Here is a 24,938-nt window from a genome sequence, read left to right on the forward strand (position 1 = left end):
CATGAATTGCATGCAACAATAAGGGAAAAAGATTTGGGGACTTTCCACTGCACAACAAGCTTTTCTTATGAAGGAAAATGTTTTAGTCTGCAAGAATCATGGGCCTTACATCTTATCACATCAATATCTAGTTCTTATCCCTCCTGTCCAAAAGGCAAAACTCAGAATGTGCATGAGGGAAAGAACTCTGCTGGGGTTTAGAGACCATTTAATTTCTGTCAAGTCCCTGATTCTCTAATTAGGTAACCCAAATAAAAATAGTCTCAAAATCACATTAAAATATACACCTCATATTTCTTTAAGTGCTACTGAAAGAATACACAGATATCACAATGGTTGTTAAAAATGAAGTGTAAAAGCTCATGTGAATCCAGAATAGGAAACAAACAAAAACTCTAAACACATTAACTGTAGTTTAAACAGATATAAAATGCCTTTTCATCTTTAAATTAAAAGCATTCTGAATTAAAAGTGTCAGATCTACCCAAACTAACATTCCCAATTTAAGGTTTATAAATTTCTGTCCTCAGCTCCCACAGTGCATATTTTAACATGCAATTTTAACAGTGAAACTCCACTACCTATTTCACTTCCTAATTTTCCTACCTTTGCACAACATAATATACAATCAACTGAATACATTTTAACATGAAAGGTTTCCTTCTCCTGTCTTTGTCAAAACCCACCTCCCCTCCACATCACACAGCAGCTTTGAGCCAAACACAAGAGGTACTTGTCTTTTTTCTAAACCCTGCATTTTCAAAGAGAATGAATGCTCCTGAAATTAATATGAATAAGGAGATGAATTTGAAAGAACATTTAAGATGTTATGAAAAAATCCCAGTAAAAATATATTTTAAATGCACCTGAGATCCATTCCCTGCATGAGTGTATTTATTAGCAACTGTATATCCGTACAAACTCAGGTACAACCTTCAGAATTAAAGGAGATGTCAATGCTAATTCTCAAATTAAGTTTTTTATTTTCAGTGGGCATAATAGAAAAGAAATTGCAAGGCCACAATTCATTATCTGAGCATTGTTTAAAAATGTAATAATCTGCCAACTTGTAAAAAATTCCCCTCTGAAAAATCCCCAAGAGCTTCTTCCCAAGCACCACATAGATAGCAGATGGCCAGCATCAAGTCTGCAATTACCAGTCTGGCCTGACAGTTCCACAGATGACAATGATACTCTTCTCTTTTTGTGGATGTGTGCAGGGGGCAGCTTGAGAGATGCAGACAACTAGGTATCACAGGCAACAACACCTTCCACTAAAAATACTCTTATATAATCAATTTCCAGGCTGGTCACATGATTCCTCCATTAATCTTCATTTCACCATTAGGTTTCTCTCCCTTTTTCTTTAACACTGAATTTTCTGCTACTTAAAAGTTTTTCAAACAAGCTGGTGGGAAATGTGTAACATTAAGGATGCAGCAGAACTGACCATTGTCAAGCACTGCTGAACACAAACCTCATGAACTATCTGTTGTTGCAACCCTTCCCCTCTTTATTTTACTCTCTCCCCCAGCACAGTCTCCCCTCACCCAGCCCTGAACAGATTATTCTCTTGCCTACAGAGAACAGAACATCGGATGAGGAGCTGCTGTTTCATTTCCTCTCCTTCATCCCACCCCTCAAATGGGGAAGACCTCAAAAGGGGGGAGGGGAGGGCATGGTTTCAATTCAAATGCTGCATCTTAAAATACTACTGTGTAGCATTTGGCTGGGAGTGATTAAATCTATATATAAATACACACCATGAGAGCGCTTTATCCCCCCTACATCTCTTGGAAAAAAAAAACAAACAACTTCTGCATTAATAATGATTTACTATTTCACTTTTACACCCAAGAATTTAAATATCTGAGCAAAACCTTTATTTTGCCAAAGCCAACAACTGTTTACAAATGAAAGCAAGCAGAAATCAAGTTATGAGCTGACAGATGCAACAGAAAGAGGGTGGAAAGGATTTTCTAGTGTGCAAGAGAGGCCTGACAGACTTAAGCATTTGGACCTCTCCTCAGGAATGCTCAGCTCTCCACAGAGACTTCTGTCTTACACCGATTCAGCATTCCTTCCTTCATTTCTACTAATTCTTCCTCATTCCAGCTATCCCTTTTGCAAAATTTATCAGGCATAGAAAGATGCTGGAGAAAAGTATACCACAGTCCTGCTGTCATTCATTATCTGTCTCAAAATTCTTACTGGGAAGTAAGTAAATGCAGGAAGGTAACCTTAAGTCTTACCACGGTCTAGTTCTCTCCCATTCCAGCTTAATTCCAGTGACAGGTTGCATAGGGAGAGTGACAATGTTATGGAAACACTGCCACTGTAGAGGCTGTACCCCTCCCTGATAAGATCACCTTTGACTAATCTTGATTTAATCCAAACTAAATTCTGACAATCCTCAGGTTGATTCTTGGTTGATGGTTGACTATGTGTCAAATGCCACGCAATAAAATGGAAATTCCTTCCCACCAGAACTGGAGATGAGAAGATGCTTTCCTCAGGGCACAATGAGCAAACTTCCTTTGCTGACACACACAATGAATACTAGAAAGCATTGTCCTTTTATCAACTCACTCAAAAGTTTCTGCCTTTTCCCACTTGTTTATCAAGTGCTGTAGCACAGGACATTACTCCTCTGTATAAATCTGGCACTTCTTGCAACTGCAATTATCAAAACATGTAACACAAGCACCCCCTTTGTGGCAGAGATTCAAGTTAATGCACATAACTCATGTAGAACTAAATTAATCAACCCTCACCAGAACAATTACTTGGCTCCAGCAAGGAAAAATCTGCATGCAGTAAACAGCTTTGCAAAAGTATGGTTAGTTTGTGAAAAACATTTTTAAAGCGTTTTGGACTGTTTCTCTCTCAGAAACATACAAAACTTAGCAGTGTCAACTCACCTTCCACACTGTCAGAACAGGAGGTACCAATGCCAGTGTCCCCACTGTCAGAAGCTATGCTGTGCCTTCTCACAGGATTGTTTTGACTGCTTGATGAAATCGTTGAGGACTGCCACAGGGATTCAGTACCAGGTAACCATCCCACTGAGGAATAATCTGAGCCTATAAAAAAGGAAGCCAGAAGTCTGTCATTAGAGATACAATACAAATGTCAGCAACAAAATACCTGTCAAGATGAAAACTGAATCCTATGTTTCATAGATAAAACTTGAGTGAGACTGTGTGTGTATCTTGGAGAGGGGTTTTTTTTGTTAATTTAAATCCTTTTGCTGGATGAAAGCTTCCCCAAAATTCCAGCATGTGTATTTTTAACTATTTAGAAACGTGATCCTTAAACCTTTCTTGCACTCTTTAACAAGACACTTATCATATGATTCCTGTCCTAGATCTGATTCTCAATTCACATTTTGCATTGCAGGCATTCAAATACAAAGCAATTAATTAATTTTGAGACCAAAACCAGTTGAAGATTTGGCCACTGAGATACAGTCCTTTTCTACTGTGCATAAACCACATGACCTAGGTGATAAAGCCAGCAATGAAATCGTCAACATGGATATGTGAAATAATTTCTTATGTAGCTGCACACAAGCTGCCTTTGTGAGACATGTATCCATCTAGTGGCTTGTTTCATTTTGGTTATTTTTTAATTTAAATAATCGCTAAAATGTTACATTTTCAAACACAATTCAGAGCAGCAACCAGACCCTCTGTTCAAGGAGTTTTTAAAGTAGGCCACACGTTCTCACAGTCAACCTCAAGGGAAAATTTATCACAGAGTACAATCCCAGAAGACCATTACAATTTCCAATAGCCAGTATCTAAATCTGAGCATTGTTTAAAGGCAGAACACTGATCACCACATTCATGCTCTGAACCAGCACAGGCACATAAAGAACCATGGAAAAAAGCACGGCTGCTCTTCATTTATATATAATCACATACATACACCCCCTCTAGCACTTAGCTTTGTATAGCACTTTCAGCAGGAAATGACTCATGAAGAAGTATCAGCTCACATATAACGTCTCCTATGCTACATGATATTATTTTTAGATCACTTAAACACTTTCAGCGGTGTCCATCTGAACTTGTAACAGCAATTTGCCTCTGCAATGACATCTGCTATTTCCAGCTGTACTTGTTCTCCAGTAAATTAAATAGAAAACAATGCAAAAATTAAATATGTGGGTACATATATAACCCCACCCCCACATATATGAATACATACATGGTTCCCATATAGCAGCCAAATCACTAGACCTAGTACCCAGAGTGGTAACAGCTGCTTGCTAAGCCACTTGAAAATCGAGGAACACAGTAAATATTTAGTTACACAGTAAATTCCTTACAGCATGCGCTATTGAACTGTAACATGACATCTAAAACAGTCTTTTTTGTGGGTAGGTTCTTGAAGGCCTTAAATATGCCTGTCCATCACATTTGCCTCAACTTCATTCTCCATTGATTACTGCCTCTTCTTCACTTTAACACATTTGCCTACCTTTTCTCCCTGTAATTCAAAATCACCCAATTCTCCTTCCCCTTCATTCTACTTCAGCTGTACCTTGTGCAATGCATTTCCTTCTCTTCCTTAAACTTAGTTTTTCCTCTCCAGAAGTCTCTTTAAACTATTCCAGTGGGTATCTTTCAGGTCCAAGGGCGAGGGGGAAGACCAGAGGAGCCAGACATGAACGCAGGTGCCCATGGCTCACCAGTCACACCCTGTAAAGGGGTCCCAGCCAAGATTCCAATGGAATACCACTCCAGGTGTCATCCTCCCTTTGTCATCATCTAATGTACTCAAGTGTGATAGTTTTGCATACAGCTAGTGGGAAACTGGCACGTTTCTTCCTCTCCTACCATCCAGCACATTTTTCACTAATACTCTGGCTGCTTTGGGAACAATAATTTTACCATCCCTCCCCCGGAACAGGGCTACTTTCCACAAGAATTCCACTTCATCCCTCTCAAGTTGCATCTACCTATTCCAGCAAGAGTAAAACCGACTTATGAAAGGCCAAGCTAATTAAATCAGAGACAGTTCTGATTTAAGGGACATTTAAAATACATTTATAGAAAAGAAATTTAGATTGATTCCCCCTTTATTATGACGTTTTCCACTACACAATTCTTTGGTGACATTTCAGCTTTTATGGTGTTACATAGGTGTTAAAAGAAATGCAGCAGATAATTTATTACGGAGTAGTGGTAGCATTAACACAGCATTAAGTGTCAAACCCTTTAGATCTCTTGGTTAGACAAATGAACTTACAACCATCCATACACAAAGCCCCAGAAGGGAGAAGTACTTTTCACTCTGGTGAACTTTGGGTAATAAAAGCTAAAAATACCACAGAATGAGAGTAACTTAAGAAAAGGCTTTCAGAAGTCACCTATGCTAACCTTCAACTGAAAGCAAGATAATTAGATCAGACTACTCAGGGCCCCATCCAGCTGAGTCTTGAACACCTCCAAGGACACAGATTCCACAACCACTCTGGTTCTTCCAGCATTTTACCACTCTCCATTCCAAGAAAAATTTCCAAATATCTCAAGACTCTCTCATGTTCCAAACATATTGTTGCAATATACTCCAAAAATGCAACAACCCAGTGCAACTAGACTCAGTTAACAAACAGGGTTAACACAACTAGAGGGGGCAGACAGTCATTCCCATTGGGATCTCTGCAGATACTGTAAGTATAGAAAATAACAGGCACCACAAAACACCCTGCTATAATCTATTCTCAGTTTTACACCTACACACAGACAGCCTGGGGACACACCAAGCCCAGGTGGGGTGCTGAAGCACAGGTCCAGGAGGACATGCTGGCACATCACAGAATTAAAGCTTTGCACCTTTGCACCCACGGGCAGTTCAGCAGCACTAAGTGACCTCATGAAGCCTGACCCTTGAGCTGGTAGGCCTGAAGAGGTAAGTGCTGGTACACATCCATAGCTACACACAGGCCAGCACGAGGCCAGCAAGACTTTCCAAGCTTTCCACACAGGCCAGCCACATCCCATCTGACTTTCCAAGGAAATACATAAGTCTACCTGCACAGTGCTCTGGGCCTCAGAAGGGTCTCTTCACCCAGGCACTCCCCTCTCACATCCCCTGTGATGTACGGCTGGCTGTGCACAGCAGCAAGAGGGCACCCACAGGGCCATCACCAGGACCATGCCTCCTCCTTACAGCCATCTGTACACAGAGATGTGCACATGGGCTGCGGTGGAACAGTCGTTTTTCACTGGATTTCTACTGCCAAGGAGAATTCTCTACATTTAACAGGCGTATGTCCTAAGAAAGACATTTGGTTTAATTTTTAGTAGGTAAACAGTATTTGGGTTTCAACCTATTTTAGACATGTCAACAGAACATGATTGCACATGATCACTTTCTCTTTGCCCCTGACATTAAACATGTTCCTCTTTTTTTCTAAAAAGTATAGTTAATCACATAATCCAGGAGTCTACAGCTTTTAATGTTTCAGGGCACATCCAGAAAATTGTGTTACCTTGCAGACCTAATGGAGATTCTATTTCATAGAAGGCCATTGTAAATATACAAGTGTCTGCATGAGAAAGTAAGTTCAATCAGCTTTGAAAAGCTCTATCATAAACAGCCAAATACAAGCACCAGGATGGTAGAAACAAACCCAAATATTAAGCCTGAACACTAAGTAACCCACAAAATAGGACCTTAGAGACCTCATCAGTCCAAGACACTATTTAAAATTAATGTATTACTTTCTTTATTTGGAACTCACCTTCTGAGCAAAGTCCTCAGAAATCCCCAATTGCTATGTACCCCATTCTATGCTCCCCATCTCCTTTTTGGACAGCTCTCTGCAAATGCATGATCTTTCATACAGCAAACAGCCTACACCAAGAGAACCAAGTGTAAAAAGGGAAGATACACAGAAGTGTCCACACTGCTCAGCCAGCACACCTGCCTCACCCTGCTGCTCTGATCTCAAACCTGCCAATCAACAGCCAGCATCCATCTGCCCAAAATAGAGTGGGGTAAGAAAGGCAAGCAAAAATTTCTAATCAGTATTTGTTCTGCTGAATTGTATATTAGCATCTGTCTGTGATTGTTCTTTACTGGGTTAGAAAAATCCACCTTTCTTTCATAGGATTCACTAGAAGAGAAAAAAGTAGTGTCATCCTACCGGGCTGCAATTTCCAACAAGCATGACAAAATACACGTAAGATCACAAAAAAATTCACAAAAAAAGCCTTTTTTATACAAAAAGTTGAATGCCTCCTTAAATTTAGTCAGTTAAATATACTAACATACTCTGTTTTCAGCCTAGCCATTTAAACAGATCCCTTCATGACTAAGTATATAAAGGGCAGGAGGTAGATTGTTTATTAAAAGGGAATAGTTGTTGAAATTTCACTCCACAAAAACATCCACCTTTTTCTGTGTGTTACAGAATGCTGTCATCTACTGCTCTCAGAAAGACACTCAGTTAACTCTGGATCATTACCACACCTAATTTCAGTGGCACGCACACATCCCCTACGATGTCCATACACAAAATAATAACATTACTGTCTTTACATTTGGTTCCTAAAATACCTCTAACATGCTTCAATGTAAAGGTTATTACTTTAAGTGACAGCTATGATACTGTTACTTTACCTAGACACTGAATGGAAAGCAACAGCAAAAGACGTAACTGGGTTTCACAGCAGATACATCCTGAATTAAGAGTACTGATTTTTCTCTTCACCACTGTGACTGACATGGATTGTGACCGGAAGTGAATCACCCATGACAGCCAGTGCAAATTTATACAGTCAAAAGATTCTGAAGAAGATCTGTCTATAGTACTAGCAAAACTACCTACGTGAAGCTCATTCTAGTCATCATGGATGTTACGGGGCTGTACAATCGTATTTCACGCCAGGATGGCACTGAAGTCTGCCTGAAGCCCTTTCAAGGAAAGAAAGTCAGCATTCAGCCCAAAGACACTGCCACAGTTAATTAGTTTACCCTCACCATCTGTACCTTTACCCAAAACACTGCTAATTATGCACAAAGATCACATGACAGTATTTTGAAAGAAGTCATCCACCTTCAACCCAGTTCTCACACATCCACTCATACAATCCCCTGACATTCCTGAACTTATTCCAGCTGCACCTTCTACACACGCCTCCCTTCTCAGTAAGTTCTCAATTAGTTCCTTTAGGTATCATAGCCTCTCTTTTGCTCTCTCTTCTGTCCCGTAGGGCTGCATAAGCACTCATCTTTTCAAAAGGAACACTCTACAAAGAAACCCACAAAAGGTCTCTCGATGATACAGTTGCTGTATTGTAGGAAAAAACTTACTTTGGTTGGAAAATGTTTGTTTGCTCATCATACCTGCAAGATCATTACTGCCAGAAGATTAAAGAAAATCTCACTCTGGGGTGTGCTTCATGCACAACAAGCCTTCACAAATAATATTCTAAATTTTTTAACTGTTGAAAAGACAACACCACCGTGTTGGTGAAAAGGCAATGGAGGCAGGGGAGCCCAAAATGCTAAAAAGCCATTCCAAAAAGCAGATGTCATACTTAAACACATTTATATAGTGCTTTAAAAAAAGCTGAGAGTTATCAATGGAATGGTGCAACAGCAGCCTCCTCCAGTCTAAGGTGAAGCAAATAAGGTGCAGTCATTCAATCTGATACCCTGACACAATAAAAAGATCCTGGCATGTCAGTGTTCCTTCCAGACTCAGGAGGAAAACCCCTTAATTCAATAAATAACTACTTCATAAATTATTTTGAAAATAATGCTTAAAAAATGGCATCCCAACCCTAACTTCTTAGACACATCTCCATGGTCCTTCTGCAAAACAAATTGCAACTTTGATTAATACAAATGTCCAAAACAAGGTCCAGGTCTACAATGGAGGCTTTTCTCTTCCAGAGTGAGCAGAACATTGGAAAGAGAGGTTTCTAATGCTTGCAGGGAAGGTGGCCAGATGACAGTTTCAGGATCCTTTTTTTACAAATGCTCTGGAGGTGGTGGAAACTCACAGCTCTATCAGCAGGCCATGAACTAAGATACCAGAAGGTCCCAGTCCCTCCTCGCACATGAATGCAGCTGAGAGTAGGTGGATGATGCAGTTTAATCAAAGTGCAATAAGAAGCAGGGTAAAGTGGGATGAAATGACAGCCTGAACTATTACATTTTTACATTTCAGTTCCTCAAAAGTACTTTACGGTGTCAGATAGCTAAAGTATGATTCATCCTAAGGACTCATATCCTTTCTTAGTGTTCTTTCTTGACAGAGCCTGCAAGCTATTTAATAAGTTCTCATAGTTTTCCAGTTACAAACAGATTAGAACAATTCTAAGAGTGAAGAAAGATAAAAATGTACAGATATAGAGGGAAGCAGGGAAAGAAAAATAGGAATGTGAGAGTTCAAACAGAAGAACATTGAGAGAGGCCTTTTTACTGACATTTTTACTTGTAGAGGCTGATAAGACTCCTGGTATACAAAGGCTTATGCTTGTCCTCTGTATTACTAATGTGCAAAAGAATTCACCTACTGGAGAGAGAGAAAAACATAAAACAGTAGAGGGAAAAAAATAAAGTAGAAGAAAGAAACCTTAAGAAGAAAATACTCAAAATACAATCCTCAAAGTACATACACCTGACTGGCAGTATCAAAACTGCCTTTACAAAAAGAAAAGGCTATAGTCATATTTTAAGGAACATAAACTTCTGCTTCAGTTTCCTGAGAGCTAAATTTTACGTAGATTGTGTCACCACACCTCCAGCTTCTTTTGCCTCTCAAATTCTTTAATGAAGATTAAACAGTTTTGGTTTTTTTCCCCCCACAGAAGTGGCTAAACGTACAATCTCTCATCATAGATAATGACAACTATAAAACATTTGTCTCCTATACAAATCAGTATCTCAAAGTGAACCTTCACAAGGTCTAATGTTTATTACTTTATAAATGTGCACAGGACTGTACAACAACAAGCTACAAGGCATCCCATGCAGGAAAGTATGCAATTTAAAGGAACAATGGCAACTAAAAATAAGTTAGTCAATTGGATGGATGAGCTTCTGAGAATCTTGCCATGGCAGTTTAAAGACACAATCAGGTAGCTCGCTCTCTGTAAGCCCCCACCAGAGTCTAGAGAAAGTAAGAGGTGAACAGCTCTCTTTCCATCAAAGAGTCCAGCTGGCCAGCTTATGCCACTGGCTAAAATGGGTCTGAGCTGGGAACGCTGTTTGACATCAGAGCTAATTGGATCTCCTGGTCAGCTGCTGCACAAAGGCTGCTCACCCTGCCCAGGCACACGCTCGTCCTGCCTGCCCAGCATAAGCCCTGCCACTCCAGAGCCTCCAGAAAGTGCTTCAGGAACAAACTGTCCTCACTTACTGAAAAGGTTATCTGCTAATTTGACTTTCTAAGCTTGTTCAGCAAGAGTCTGACAAGAAGCAGTGCCAAGGAGGGAGTGGGAACATACAGGTCTGATGCCCAGCAGCAACCAGGCTTATCCCACTGCTTGCACATTGAGGCAGATTCTAAACTGGAGTGAGATAGGCATAAATCTCTGGCTGCTTTCACTGAGAAGAACAAAATTTGTTCAGCTAGCAGAAAACTGTGTTCAACTGTTAACTAAAAAGGTGGCAAAATCCTTAAACTAACACAGGTATGTAATATTGGGCTTTGCCTTCCCTGACTTCTACTCTAGAAAGCATGTAAACCAAACACAAATTCATAACACACTTTATAATTCATACACAGACAGCATTTAGCTGTATTTATTTAGCATCAAACCAATGATTAAATTCCAACCTTGAGAGGAAAGAAAGAGGTTTGCTTTCATTTCATCACTGATAGGAGCAAGACCAAAATCTCAGTCCAATGGTTGATGGCACTCCTGTGAGTTTTCTGCTTCCAGATAGAACATTTGCATAAAAGAGAACTTCAAAATACAAACTGCAGATGTTTCTTATTTCATGTTTGGCACACAGACTACAACTATTACCTCACGCCTGCTATGCTGGCTTGCCTCTTTGTGTTTGGGCTCAATGCACTATTCACCCCTTGGAAACACAAAATTATATTCCTAGTTTCCACTCACTTCCATATAGCAACTACAGAGGAGAAGGCTACCTTTTAAACTTGGAAAGTTTATCAACTGCAGTATATAGAGAGGAACACGTAGGAAAATAAACACATTAAGTTATACTTAAAGTTAATATAAACTTTGAACAGCAAGCCCTCAGGACATGCAGTCAGTTCTTAGGGTGTGTTAAAAAAGCTGTGTGCTTGTAGTTGATCAGCTGAATTCTCCTATCAAAAAGAAAATGTAATGATCACAGGTTATCATCTCTTTCACCCCTTCTTACAGCTTAGCTTTATTGGTATTCAGAACCAGGTAAGCTGTTCTCCAAGCTGTTTGTCATACTAACATTTTTCTTACAGAACTACCTTTGTCCTCTCTCTCTGTTTAAAGATTTAATTCAATTTCATCTGTGCGTGGGGAAAAGTGAAGTAATCCTAACTGCTAAAATGAGTCAAAAAAAAGATTAAATGGTTTTAAGTAGCTCCCACACTTAGCAAAGTGGAACAAATAAGAGTCTAACAGTCCTACTTTAAAAAAGAAAAGTGCATCATTTCTCTCCTCTTTGTAGTCAAATATCAGTTCTAAAGATATCCTTGACACTCAAATAAATGGAGAAAACAGAGACTCTCCCAAAATAAAATTTCACTGAAAAATTGTGCCCAAGTATGAAAAATGAAGGAAAACATCTTAGCACTGTTAAAGAGGTCTAATGTGCATTATAAACACAACAGGACCTACTTTGATGTGCCAGTATCAGACAACTGAGCTTCCAGGCTATGGGTTTAATGCATGCTAACAGAAATATGCAAGGAGTAACAGAAGGGAGTTCCCACATTGCTACCTTTCAGTGGAAAGGATGAAATTCTGTCTTCATGAAAGACATCAGGAGATTTTCCTTGCAAACTTCCAGTGCCTATATCACAGAGCATAACTTTTCCCCACATTTAGCTTTACAGCTTCCTCTCACACCTACTCAATATATGGAAGGACAATACCCTGGAAATTGAGTAGTAGTAAAAAAAGAAAAATCCTTCATACAATACATCATCAACTCTATTCAGGATACTTTCAGTCAAAACCAGCACTTCTTGTGTTTCTGTCTTCACAACTACAATCACTTTCAATGTAAAGCTTTACGTTGCAATAATTCTACCAACCACACAAAAGCCTTTGTTAAATCAGTTTGGTAATTTCAGATGATGAAGAGAACAGAAAGGATTTAAGTCTGCAACTATTAGCTTTGGTTCTGCTAAGTAGCAAAAACGATGAAGTTTTGAGCAATGGTATTTCCAATGTCTTTTTGTGCTTTTAGTTAGTCACTACACTTCACACTGTTTTCTTATTACTACAGAATCCCCAGGTCTTTGATCAGTGTTAGCCACTGAACTTTTATACAAAGTACTTGTATAAAGCACTAATTCTCAACTATAAGAATGCCCCCAGAGGCACTGAGAATTGCCAAAAGGTCTATATGCTGAAGGTAGGCATTTGGGAGAGAAGACACCATATACATAAGAAAGACAGGCTTGAAAAAAAATAAGGTTAATTTGTTTTGAATAATGTTTTGAAACATTCAATAAAGTTGCAGCTTTCCACACCATCTGGAAACTATGCTAAGAAAGGAGTAAAACAAACATTAAAAACATAAGGATACCTTATAAGGAATCTCAGATCTGACTCCAGGATCATTCAAGAATGTTTCTGAATACCACACCACTGGTCTCTAGCGTATCAGAAAGTTGAAAGCATCGTTTTCTTTTTTAATTGCATTTGCTAAGTCTACTTCAGGTATTTTAAGAAATGAAGAGGCAGTTAAACCTTTACTTGACACTGCTTGCACTGCCCTTCTCAGCAAAACTGAGAGAGTCTCCTACCACCTCTTCAGTCATTATTCATTATTCTGGACTTGCTTAAACCAGTGAGTCCACTAATTGGTGGAAGTTACACTGTCCAATGGAATTAATGTCACTTTTTCCTGATCTTCACTTAACCTTCCTTGACCTTCCTGCTAAGTCTAGGGATTAACTATCTACTTTCTGATGTCATCTGCAGCAGCAAATCAAGACTCTGCTGGAGATTTCCACTGTCCACCAGCTGACTGAAGAGCCAGTCTATTTGACTCTAAATATCCCACACCAGACATCAGGACAGATGCTTCCTTGCAGTGAAATGGACAGATTCCTGTCAGGCAAATGTAAATCCCTCATTCAGTATTTAACTTCAGTATTTTCCTGGTCCAGCTTCCCCAGTTAGTTTGCTGTAAGGCTGAGCAAGTGCTAGAGTGGGCACATGGGAGGCATACAAGTGGAGGTACACAGAAAGGTGGGAGCAACTACCCATTAGATTATTTTAGCTGCAAAATTAAATCATGCCCTGCAATCCACCTGCATACACACTCCTTCAGGCAAAAAGAGGGGCTTACCTGCCATATTTTCCCACATTTCAGAGACTACCACACCTTTAAAGAAAAAAGAATAAAAAATTCTCAAAACGCAGTTTCTTTCCTTTGTGTTACTGACTCCTTTTACAGATGGGCCTTTCAAATCTCAAAAAAAAAGCAGAGATCCCTGGGGAATGAGGAACAGAAAGATGCAGTGTCATTTACAGCCGGCTGCAGAGAAATAGGTCATTTGAGCGTGGCTGTGCAATCAATAGGATGTTCGCACTCAGGCAACTGAGCCAGATGCTGTGGAGCACAGTGGCCAGGGAAAGCCAGCATCCTCAGGGGCAATTCCACAGCGGTCAGCAGTTTCTGGGAACATGAGGGATGATGCATCAGGACTAACACACTTGTGAGCATATTGACATGAGTTATTTATTCCCTGCTGCAAGTTCTCCTCCTCTTCTTCAGCCATCCACCCCTAGGCCTCTGCAGCTGATCTGCAGTGTCCCACAGACCACATTTAGTGCCCCCTCAACTTGCCCAAGACAGCAAGAAACTTCATGTGGGAGCCTAAGGCGGGAGTCAGAACTTATTATACTTCAGTATACCTGCCCTCAGTGTTGGCAGGAATAAACTTCAGGACACTATATTTAGTATTATTCCAGAAAAGAAATATCAAAATATAATGGCTTCCTCCTGAAGAAGTTTTATGGAGCACAGCAGCCCAGACGCTGGCGGGGCCTGCAGGGAGGCCTGTGTGAGGAGTGTCCAGGGCTACCGGGCAATGGCCACAGCCGGCTCCAGACAGCTCCGGGACAGCCACAGCAGGGTCCAGCTGAGCCCTGGGGAAAGCACCTGTTCAGAAAGAGCAAAACACTCCCCATGACAATGAGTGAGGGAGAACAAGAGCGTCAGAATCCCCCTGTGAACCCAGAGGCAAGAGCTGGAGCTCTGAGCAGAGGTACCTGTAAGGTCCTGCAGAGACCAGGCTGGAGCAGGGCAACAGCACGAGGAAGGAGTGCGAAGAGGAGTCAGCATGGACTGACACTATGGCCAAGGCTGTCCTGCCTATGACAGCGGCTGGCAAGCAACCTCTCTGTCTCCATCTCAACACCAGCTTTTCCATCCTGCTTTCTCTCCTGTCTCACTGAGAACTGGGAGCAGCAAGCAGCTGAGTACTGAGCCAAGGCTAACCCATGGCAAAAGCCAGTAAGAAAGCACTTCTTGAATCACAGTGAATATGTCTGAATGTGTTTTAAAGTTAATCACAACCACAATGAGACTGTTTCATTGGCAGCATACAATTCTAAGACACATTTGGCCACCCAAGAGATTACTGACAACTACAACCAAGTCAGCACTTTTTCAGCCAAAGAACCACCAGAACAGGAAATGACAATTAGTTTAACTCTCTAACTATTAAGCCACAGGCAAGTTGTACATTAAAAACAAGCATCTAAAGAGTACAGAAGACAGAGCAGTTGATATTGAACAACAATAGTACTATTTCTCTTCTCCTTAACTAACATGTCTACAACAAACAAGACAAACAAGACATTTGCTTTCAACAATGATAGATGATCACCTTTGGCTACAACCTCAAATCATGCAATTTAGGAGGTTTCCAGCTATTCTTACCACCGTGCACCATATTTTGAAACACATAGGTTTTATATTTATATTTATTTTGTAAAACTCATTAAAACAAATGCATCTTTCTCAAAAATATTAAAATAATAACTACTTTCTTTAATTAAAATTTTAAAAGCAAACAATTACTGCAGCCACGAGTTTATATTCAGTCAGCTAAAGTGTAACATACAGGAGACCAGAATAACTGCTAACCTCCAAACCCAACACTGTAATATACCCTTACATCCATCATTCTTCTCTTGCCAAGCAGTTAAGACACAAGTGTTCTGCACACATTGAAAGAGTGGATGCTATATCCATAAAAGTGAGTTGCCCGGAGGGGAAAAAAAAAAAAAGGGTGTTGTTTTTGAAGGGAAGTAAGTAGCTCCTGTTCACCATCACTCAAACACAGAATGTCATTTGACCCCACAGGGATCTGTGAAAGACAGCAGAGGCCATTCTAGCAGCCCATCTTGCAGCTGGAACATTACATTTTTAAGTTTGCGTGAACAATCTTTATAATGTACCACATACAAACGCATTTATACACTTATAACTGGTAACCAATTTGAAATCTACGCTTGGACTAACTCACCATTTATTGCCTTGCCTAGCCTGTAAAGACAAACCTGCCTTTTCAAGATACTTCCAAAGCTGTACCATCCCTGGCTGCACATCTCCAATAGCAGAGCAAGAAAACTTGTTACAGAAACAAAAGCACGGGACTGGCTCTCTTCCTCCACCTCAAAGGATGAAAACGAGTGTCATCAGCCCCATGTCCCCACCCTGGCTGAGTTAGGCAGCTGCCAGTGAAGCCCACGTGTACTCCAAGGAGGCATTGCCCCACGGGCCTTACAATGGGGACCTTATTGCTCTGACACTTTGCTTGTGACATCATTAAATAGTCCTTCAGACTCACTTGTGTCACTCTGCCAGTGAGGCTCAAGTACAAGAAACTCAGGGCAAATCACACTGCCAGGGTCCAGGAGCAGAGGGGTGCAGGCTACTATTTTTAGGAAAGGTCAATAAAACCCTTTTGATGTCAAATATTACCAGTAGGCAATAATGGACAGTGAAAAGAAGCTTGACTAGAGGTGGCACAGTTTACTAAAAGTAATAAATATGTGTTACTTTATTTCAAAGAAGTTACTTTCATTTCACTTTCCACAGGCATCTCTTGGACACACATGGCCTAACCACATCCAGATGAGCACTTTCCTAGTCTTAAAAGAGTTATTAACCAAGTGTGCGTTTCAAAGGCTGGTCTAGATAAATAAGTAAAGGGATTAAAATGCTGTATGCCCTTCACTGCAGCTAAATCCCTACAGCACGTGAGTAACTGCTGTCTTCATAGAGCTACAAGCTATGCTGCAAGGGTTTCATAAACAGTCATGTATACAAGAAGTAATTTAATTTTTCAGGACAGGCACTGAGACTGTAAGGACCCGAAATTATTTTGCATGAGCAGCAAACTCATTAAATTCACTGATTATAGAAGAAGCACCTATCTAAAAAAATAAATCTCAGTGGGATGCAAACAAGACAGCAATTTTTTTTTTCAGAGAAGGCACTCCTATTGAGCCAAAAAACAAGTACCATTTCCAAATGAGAAGAAAGAATAAAACCGAAGGTCACAAATTAAACATGCTCCAGAAGTGTCCTTGCCTGCTACATTATAAGATAACCAGAATTAATTTGCATCTATTACTAAAAAACTGGTAATTCCCTGTGTAAATAGAATAGCTCAGTAAGCACCTAGCTCTGTAAGAGGACTGTATGATTTTCAATGTTTTCAAAAGTAAGACTTTTAAATGCCCATATCCATAGATAACTAAAGTACAACTACCAAAATAGAAGGCTTTTCAGTACAAAAATATGATTTACCAGGAATTACCAAGTCATTAACTCCTACACCAATTAGAACCTACATCAAGTAGCTGCCATTGAAGTATTAAACATATCTTGACAGAAGAAAGGTTCCTTCAGCTTAAGAAATAGATGCTTAAACTCCTGCCTCCTACTAGGACACCACTGTTCTGCTACAAAATACTTTTCCCATGAACAGCTTCCTTACAAGAAAAATAAAAACATCCAACATGGCAGTAACAATAGCACAGGATCTTAGTAGATGTCATTCATGCCTTCAACAAAAATACCTGCATGTAGCTAATTAGCTTTCGCATCTTCAGACAGATTACAAACCACACAAAACAGGTTCTCAACTGTTTCCCAGTAGGACAGATGAAGGAGGGCACTCCTCTGTTGGAAATTATAATGTCCACATCATCCCTCAAGGTTAATCCTCTACCTACTTGCCTTCTAATCAACCACCACTTTCTGTTAGTTTATCTTACTTCAAATTAGATCTTTTTTTACCAGTTTTGCTACCTTACTCTTCTACTGCTTACAGAGAAATACATATTTAAATAATCAGGGTTAATACAAGCTCAAAAGAAAAGAAGGGATGGGGGAGGAACTAGAAGCAATACACAAAATTTGTTCTTAAGTCTTACAGACAATTCTGAAAAACAAGCAAAGCAAAATATTAATCCAGTAATTCACTGGAATTGCTGACAAATTTAACACAGTACAAAAACACTTTATTTGACCCCAAACAAAAGGGTAAACAATGTATCAAATGTCACAACCTAAAGTGTTCTGAAACAAGTGAAAAATGAACACAAACAACCTTTATAATGGTCTGAAGTTAGTGTCAGAGTACATGGTGATATAACCTTTTAATATTCCTGCCCCAAAGACAGATAATCAAGAACTGAAACACCCTAAATTCCTGCAGTTTCTATCAAATTAACTGAAATCTCCACACCTATTGTTCAGAATACCCGCTATCTTTGCAAGCTGTAGTACAAAGATAAAGTAACTCCATTCTTTTGCAGGAAGCACTAAATAAATTTCAAAAATGCTTCAACAAGGCAAACGTGTTATATATAGAAATTCATAACTTAATCACAGCACAGAAAAAAAGAACAATGCTTTCTTTCACCTTATAGGGATGAACATTAGTCTACTTGTAAAGATTCAGGCAGCTGCTAAGAATGTCTTAGCAGCTCTTGTATTTGCAAGAAAAACCCTGTCAGTCGCAAGCAAAACAATCTCGCCATTTAAATATATCAGCTAACTGTATACACATTATACAGTCATCTTTTGCGAACCCAAAATTAACACATAATTTCCAAATTTCTAAAGGAGAGAAAATACTCCAACTACTTTGCACTTGCAATGGCAGAGCCAAACCACAGACCTCCACGTGTGATCAATTGCTTCAATAAATCAAAACGTGTCAAAATATTTGCAGAAACCCTGCCAGAATAAGACAGGTGATACAATCGGTAGTATTTTCAAATCCTGAAAAAGACATCCTAAAGAGCCGGTGCCTTGCCTTACCTGCCCAAAAGCAATGCTCACACGGCTCTGCAGCCGATTCACCGGGTTTATTCTGGTTTGACAGCCGTGACAGGGGACGCCAGCCCATCGCCTGCACAGAGGTGTTTCCCCTGGAACTGCCTAACTCCAAGCACTAACACTTCAACGCATTCCTGCCAGCCCGCAGGAACGAGGCTCTAATTAACCCAGAGAGAGAAAAGTGGTGGAGAAGAGAAAAAAAAAAAAAAAAAAAAAAAAAAAAAAAAAAAAGAAAAAAAAAGGGAAAAAAAGCAGGACTCGACCCATTTGTTCCGGTCTAAATTTAAAGCGAAAATGCACCAAGAGCAGCACGCTTCCAGACGCTGCTTAAGGGTATACTAACATAAATCGGGGATGGAAGAGAAAGCCCAAAACACGGAAACGGATTATGTAGGTTAAGCTCAGCTTTAGCCATCCGCTGCAAGGTCCAGCGAAGGAAACGCCGAGCCCCCGGCTGGGGCCGATTCGGCGCCGCGCCGGCCCCGCGCCCCCTCCGGGCGCCACGTCCCGCTCCGGGCGCCGGGCGTGGGGCACGGCCCGCGCCGCTTCCCGCGGGCGGCGGGGACGGAGCCGCTTCCTCCGGCGTTCCCGCGGGGACCCGGGCCGGGCCGGGGGAGGGGAAGCGGCGCGGGCCCCTGTGCCTCCCCCCCGCCCCGGCCCCTTCCCTCCTTAGCGCTCCTTACCCGCCTTGTAGCCGCGCAAGCCGGGCTGGGGGTGCAGCCCGCCCCACATGGTGCCGCGCCGGGCCGGGCCGGGGACCGCCGCTCTCCGGCGGGAGGGCTGGCGGCCCGGATGGGCGGCGGAGGCGGCCGCTGCCGCTGCGGCGGCCCGGGGGGCTCAGCGGGGCGCTGCCGCCGCGGCGGGGGCTGCTGCCCGCCGCAGGGGCGCCGCGGCCATGCTGCCGGCGCTGCGAGCGCGGTGGGACCCGGCCAGCCCCTCGCCGGAGACAAAACTTGCTCTATTGCGCTGCCGCCGCCGCCTCCTGCCTCTCCGGCGCTGGCAGCGGGGCGGGGACAGGGGCGGGAGCACCGCAGATGCGGCGGCCGCTGCTCGGGGACGAAGCGCTTACATAACCCGGCCCACCGGGCGAGCTGCGGCGAGGGGCTGCGGCGGAGGCCGAGGCGGAACGGGTCAGCCCGGCAGGGCACGGCCCGACCCGGCCCAACCCGGTCCGGGCCGGCCCATCCTGCCCCGCTCAGGCCCCGCCGGGCCGCGGAGATGTTCTTGGGCTCGGGTTTGGTCACGTATTCGCCGCCCGCTCACCCTGGGCTCGGGGAAGGGGCTGGAGAGAGCGCTGAACTGACAGCACTCACCGTGCTGCAAAGGTGATCGGAAAAGGAAAGTGAAATGCCTGGCTCCAGAGTTGCGGCATTGGAAATACCCAAGGCCAGTATGCGCAGACTTTAGTGAGTAGAGTTCATGATAAAATCACTATTTTCCCCTACTTGTGTTTGTTTTAGTTAGAAAACGATGTGGAAATAAAGAAGAGCCATGACATCTGTTTGAACGACCAGTTCCACCAAAAGATCCACAGTAACATCAAAAAGTTTAAGCCACAGGACTGGGAACAAAATGCTCCTGTCAGCAATAATTCAACCCCAGTAAGAAGCGCATCCCCTCCACGCTGCTTTGAGTCTGCTCCAAATACTTCAAAAGATAATTCTGCAATAGGAGCCTTCCCTTCCTGTTACTGTTCTTGCAACTGCAGCCCAGTGGTCCCCATGTAAACTGTTTTATGAACGAGACCCTGACCCAATCGGCAATCCATATTATCAGACAAAAACAAAGAGAAGGAGACAGCACTTGGACAGCTTCTAACTTCGGCATAGCCATACTAAGATTACAAAATGCATACCCACCAAAAGAAGAAAAGCAATGCTTCAGACAGTATAGTAGATTATGATGGACACGATAGTTTAGGGAGGTGAGGTGAAACAGGATCAGTTCTGTGTCTGTGTGGAGACGTTCACAATCAATAAATAAAACTGTGTTCAAACATTAACTGCTGACCCAATGCATTTTTAATTAGTAGCTGATGATCACAGAACAGCTTTTATCTCTTTGGGAAGTTATATGTTTTATTTCAGCACAAGTCATGTTTTATTTATGCCTAGCTTGGTATTCATAATGTACTCAGTAAAACAGGCCTCAGAAGTACTGAGCATGTAGAAATGCTGCATGTTGTTACTGCATCCTCTTTCTTATCTGTATAAAGCCCTTGCACACTCACCAAAGATCTGACATGATGTGCATTCCTCACCAGCTTGTTTTAACTTCAGAGTGTCCGTGGGTGTTCGGTAAGTAGAGTTGTAGAAACACAGACTTTAAATGTTACCAAATACTGAATAAAACCCCCAAATAGTAAAGCTGCAGGAGATTCTGTCAAAACCTTCAGACTGTTGCGAGAAGTCCTGGAATGATAAAAGGTCAGAAGCATTTTCAAGAAGCCACAAATACTGGTTTACAGCAGAACACCAAAGCAGGAACTAAATTTTTGTTGACGCCACCTCAGTGAAAGTGTCCAGCCTTCAACCCTGAAGCCAATGTAAATATTGAAGAGTATTTGTGAGAGAGATGCATGGTAGATAAACATGAATATTAGAAGAAGTAATAAAAGCTAAAGTATATTGCAAAACTTTGAAGACAAAGAAACACATAAACATCTTAGTTCAAGACCTCTTTAAAGCACTTGACTGTACATTGTAGCATACTATTTTGAGTACTTAGCGTATTTACAGGAGGATGCAGTGAGCTGTAAGGAAGCTGAATTTTAAGACGGGGAAGGTATCTAGCTGCAGGTGAGAAGAAAAATTGCCTCATGACTGCTAAGCTCTGGAGTTTGTGGTACTGTCCTGAAATGCAGTTGCTAGAATCCGGAGGTATATCACGGCTGCAAGAAAGCTACATGCCTGGAAAAGGTGTGGTAACTGTTCTTCTGTTTTCTAATAAATGTCACTGCAGTGGTTTTATGTAATTTGTATTGCCATTCATAGAAGCCTTACAGTTTCATATGTATCTCCTGTCTAGTCGTGAACAATACAGAAAAAAAAAAAAAGGCCAAGATGAGGGTGGCAGAACACAGCCAGATAGTCTGGCTGAATCCCCCCTGACCACAGGGCTGTGTCTTCCAAGGTGTCCCCACTGGGACATCCCTGCTTCAACACTGCTACTGCTCAGAGCAGAAAGAAAAAAAACTGTGCTTAAGCAGTCAGATAACAAAACCTGAGACACTTTCATTGTTATGATTGGATTTTAAGTTATTTTTATAGAAACTGAATGTAATTAGTAAAGCTTTTTCACTACAAGTGACCACAGTGTATCTGTCTGGAAACCAGGCCAAACTGAAGCCAGTAGTTTTACTCTATAAATAAATTCTATCTTGTTAATGCTTTATTCTTTATCCAGTAATATTTCAGCTGCAGTCTGCTTCTGTTTACAGTTCTAGACCTGGAGCAGTATTTGTTTTAGATTTTCCAAAATCTCTTGAAAAATTACGATGACAGGTCTTGACCTCCCAAAAAAAAAAAAAAAAAAAAAAAAAAAAAAAAAAAAAAAAGAGCTTGTGCCATTTAATGCTGCTGAAGCAATGCCCTATTTTCTTGTGGGTCTCAGTTTGACAATGTGGTGGGCCCTTTGTCCATCTGTCCCAAGAGAGCATACCCACACTGAGGTGACTTGCATGGAGTCATTAAGGTTGAAAAAGACCTCTAAGATCATCCAGCTGAACTGCTAAGCTTGGCACCTCTTACATTTCTTGGGTTGATAAGAATTAGGAGTGTGACAATCTGTGTTCCAGTGCTGCCTCACTCAAGAGGGGTGTCAGGGTCCTGGTACTCATGGAAAACAGCAGCACAGTATGAAGGGGAACTCATGTAACCTTACACATGAACAAAACTGTAAGTGGAAACAGCCTGCATCCACAGGTAATTATTGTGAAATGTGATACTCCAGACAGTGAATGGACTCAGTTTCTCAGTGTCTGAAAAGCCTTCTCCCCAACTCTTTTTTTCTGACATAAACTCCACCTTCTTGGCAGAATGAACATGGCAATAGAAAGTAACAGCTTAAGCCTGTTGAGGCAGATGCTGTCTCACTGAGGTCAGCTGGAGCATGGCTTATCCAATGGTTTGTGATCTGTCTCCAGGTTCAGAAATCACATCCCTTTTTTCCCGCTCAGTAAAAACATAATGCTTGAAGTGGAGTTAAGCTGAAGCATAACCTATGAAAGCAGCATTTTCCTTTAATTAAAACCAGAAATAAGTTCAATGCTTCTTCTACACACTTGCTTTCACATTTAATAAAATTAAAATATTATTTAAAAAACCCAAATGCAAATACCTGAACATTGTTCCAAGAGAATGCAGACCATTTCCCCTATCTAATATAATAATATTAAAATGCACACATTAGGCATATGTGCATTCTATCAAAAAACAACAGCAGTATTTCTTCAAGCATATCTACATTGTAAATTACTTTGAAATTAAAATCACAAATTTTCAGTTACTGAGTTGCTTCACTAAGTACAGCAATTCTTTCCCTCCACCCACAACTTTTTCGGTTGAACACTGTGTCCTAGCAAAGTCTTAGCAGTCTTTAAGAAGCCTTAGAACAATTCCTCCTGTTTTTCAAAAAAAACCCTATGTATGTTACAAAGCCAGATGTTAAACCATATTGGGAGTCGCTATAATTAAGAACAGATTATCTTACCTAAGGACCTGCACACCTGCTGGTAGGGGCATGCTGGCCTATAAAGGACTGAAATGTTTTGTTCAAAGCACACAGAGTGCACTGCACAGCATTAACAATAAATTGTGTCATCTAATATCTGCAAAGTAGGCATTGTGAAATAACATGATGTATACAATGTTCTTATTTTTGCCTTTTCTACAAGCAAATGAGAGTGCACGTCTCACAGAGGATGCCAAGCTGATAGCAGTTTGAATATGCTTTACACTGTGCTTTTGCTAACACCACAGCTTACACCACGGGAGAGAGTCAAACCAAGCAGCTCACTGTTACCATACCTATAAACATAGCTGTGGTTTATTACCAACATCCTGAAATTGTAGATTCTTCTTAATGTTCCAGCTTTCAGAGACAGATTTTCACCTGAGAAGTTATTTACAACATTGCTAAAAGACCCTTTGGTGTCAGGAATTTTCCACCTTTTGTGTATGTGTGTATATAATATTAATTTAAAGTAAGTCACAGAGAATTAAATCAACTTTGTGTTATCAACTCAGATAGTGCAGGAAGAACAAATGTAGGAGTGGCATCCAGTGATGTCTAACCAGTAACTTACGAAGATAAACAGGAATTTCCCAGGTATATTTTTCTCAAGGGGAAATTTTTTGAGTTCTACTATTCAATCTTCCCTTTCCTCTATTGTCCCTTTTTCAAAAAGGCAGTAGAAAAGAAGAGGAAATACAAATGGTTTGGAAGGAGATGGAAAGAATATGTTAAAACCAACAGGCTAGAGGCAGGTCTTCTCCTAGGCTTTCATGTTTGGTTCCTATAAAATTTAAGTGCCAGTACCAGAGCAGCCAGGGAGCCTCTTCCCCTGGACTCACTAACATATCCAGCTACCTTGCAAGACATTATACTTTCACAAAAAAATATTTTTTAGAAATTGTTTCTTTTGCTCTACTGCATGACTTTTTCACCCAATCTCCAGTTCTTTTGTTCTTGAGTCCCCTTGAGTCACCTTCACTTTCTGTGAACACACAATCTCATTTTAGGAGCACCAATACTTTTTGTATTTGTTTCTCTGTGCTAAAACTTCTGCTAAAGCCCAGAAAGCACCAGCAGTGCTGCAGTTCAGGGTTTTGATCCCACTGCCATTGGCAGTGCTCAAGTTTTTATAGCTGGCATTTTACTCCAAGGCACACTTGTTTGACTCCATGTTACACACAGACAAATGAGTTTAGAAGGATGATGCATCCAAAACTGGATGATATCACTACACAGTAATTTGCAGGGTTTTTAAAGCTTCTTAATGCATGTTAAACTCCACCTCAAATGTGAAGTAACTGCTGTATTAGAAGCAGCATTAGAAACAGCATTTAGCCTGACCTGTTAAAACCTACCTGCTTTAAAGGTTAATCAAAAAGCACCCCTTTGTATGCAGTCACTGAAACAAAGGATCAGACCATGTAGTTCAGGTTCCTGGCCTTTTTTCCACCTCAGTGTTGAAAAGAGAATGTCCTGTTTTCCTTTTGCAACAAACATCCCCGATGAATTATATAACTTCGCAGTAAATCAGAATTTTAAATCGTAAGTAACTGTTACAGGAAGACCAAACACTCTACAGCACAACCAGCCAGTGATGCAATGTTGTATGAATACTTGAAAATGGAAATTTCTTCCAAGTGGCCATCATTATCTGCTTATAGCCTGAAATATGCTGTTTGTTTATTCCA

The 24,938-nt window shown here is 41.1% G+C and overlaps 1 protein-coding gene across 4 annotated transcripts in view; it reads right to left on the reverse strand.

The window, feature by feature from the left end:
• Positions 1-24,938, reverse strand: part of CEP85L (centrosomal protein 85 like) — a 136,305-nt gene that overhangs the window by 86,928 nt on the left and 24,439 nt on the right. For 3 of the 4 annotated variants that reach the window (XM_063389883.1, XM_063389882.1, XM_063389884.1), the window contains one exon: positions 2,922-3,083. In XM_063389883.1, coding sequence (XP_063245953.1) covers positions 2,922-3,083 — 162 coding nt within the window. Of the gene's footprint in view, positions 1-2,921; positions 3,084-19,199; positions 22,746-24,938 lie in introns of those variants that run through there. The other variant, XM_063389881.1, reaches the window with a different exon arrangement.

Source organism: Prinia subflava, chromosome 2, assembly GCF_021018805.1.
Source record: "Prinia subflava isolate CZ2003 ecotype Zambia chromosome 2, Cam_Psub_1.2, whole genome shotgun sequence".
Classification (NCBI taxonomy): domain Eukaryota; kingdom Metazoa; phylum Chordata; class Aves; order Passeriformes; family Cisticolidae; genus Prinia; species Prinia subflava.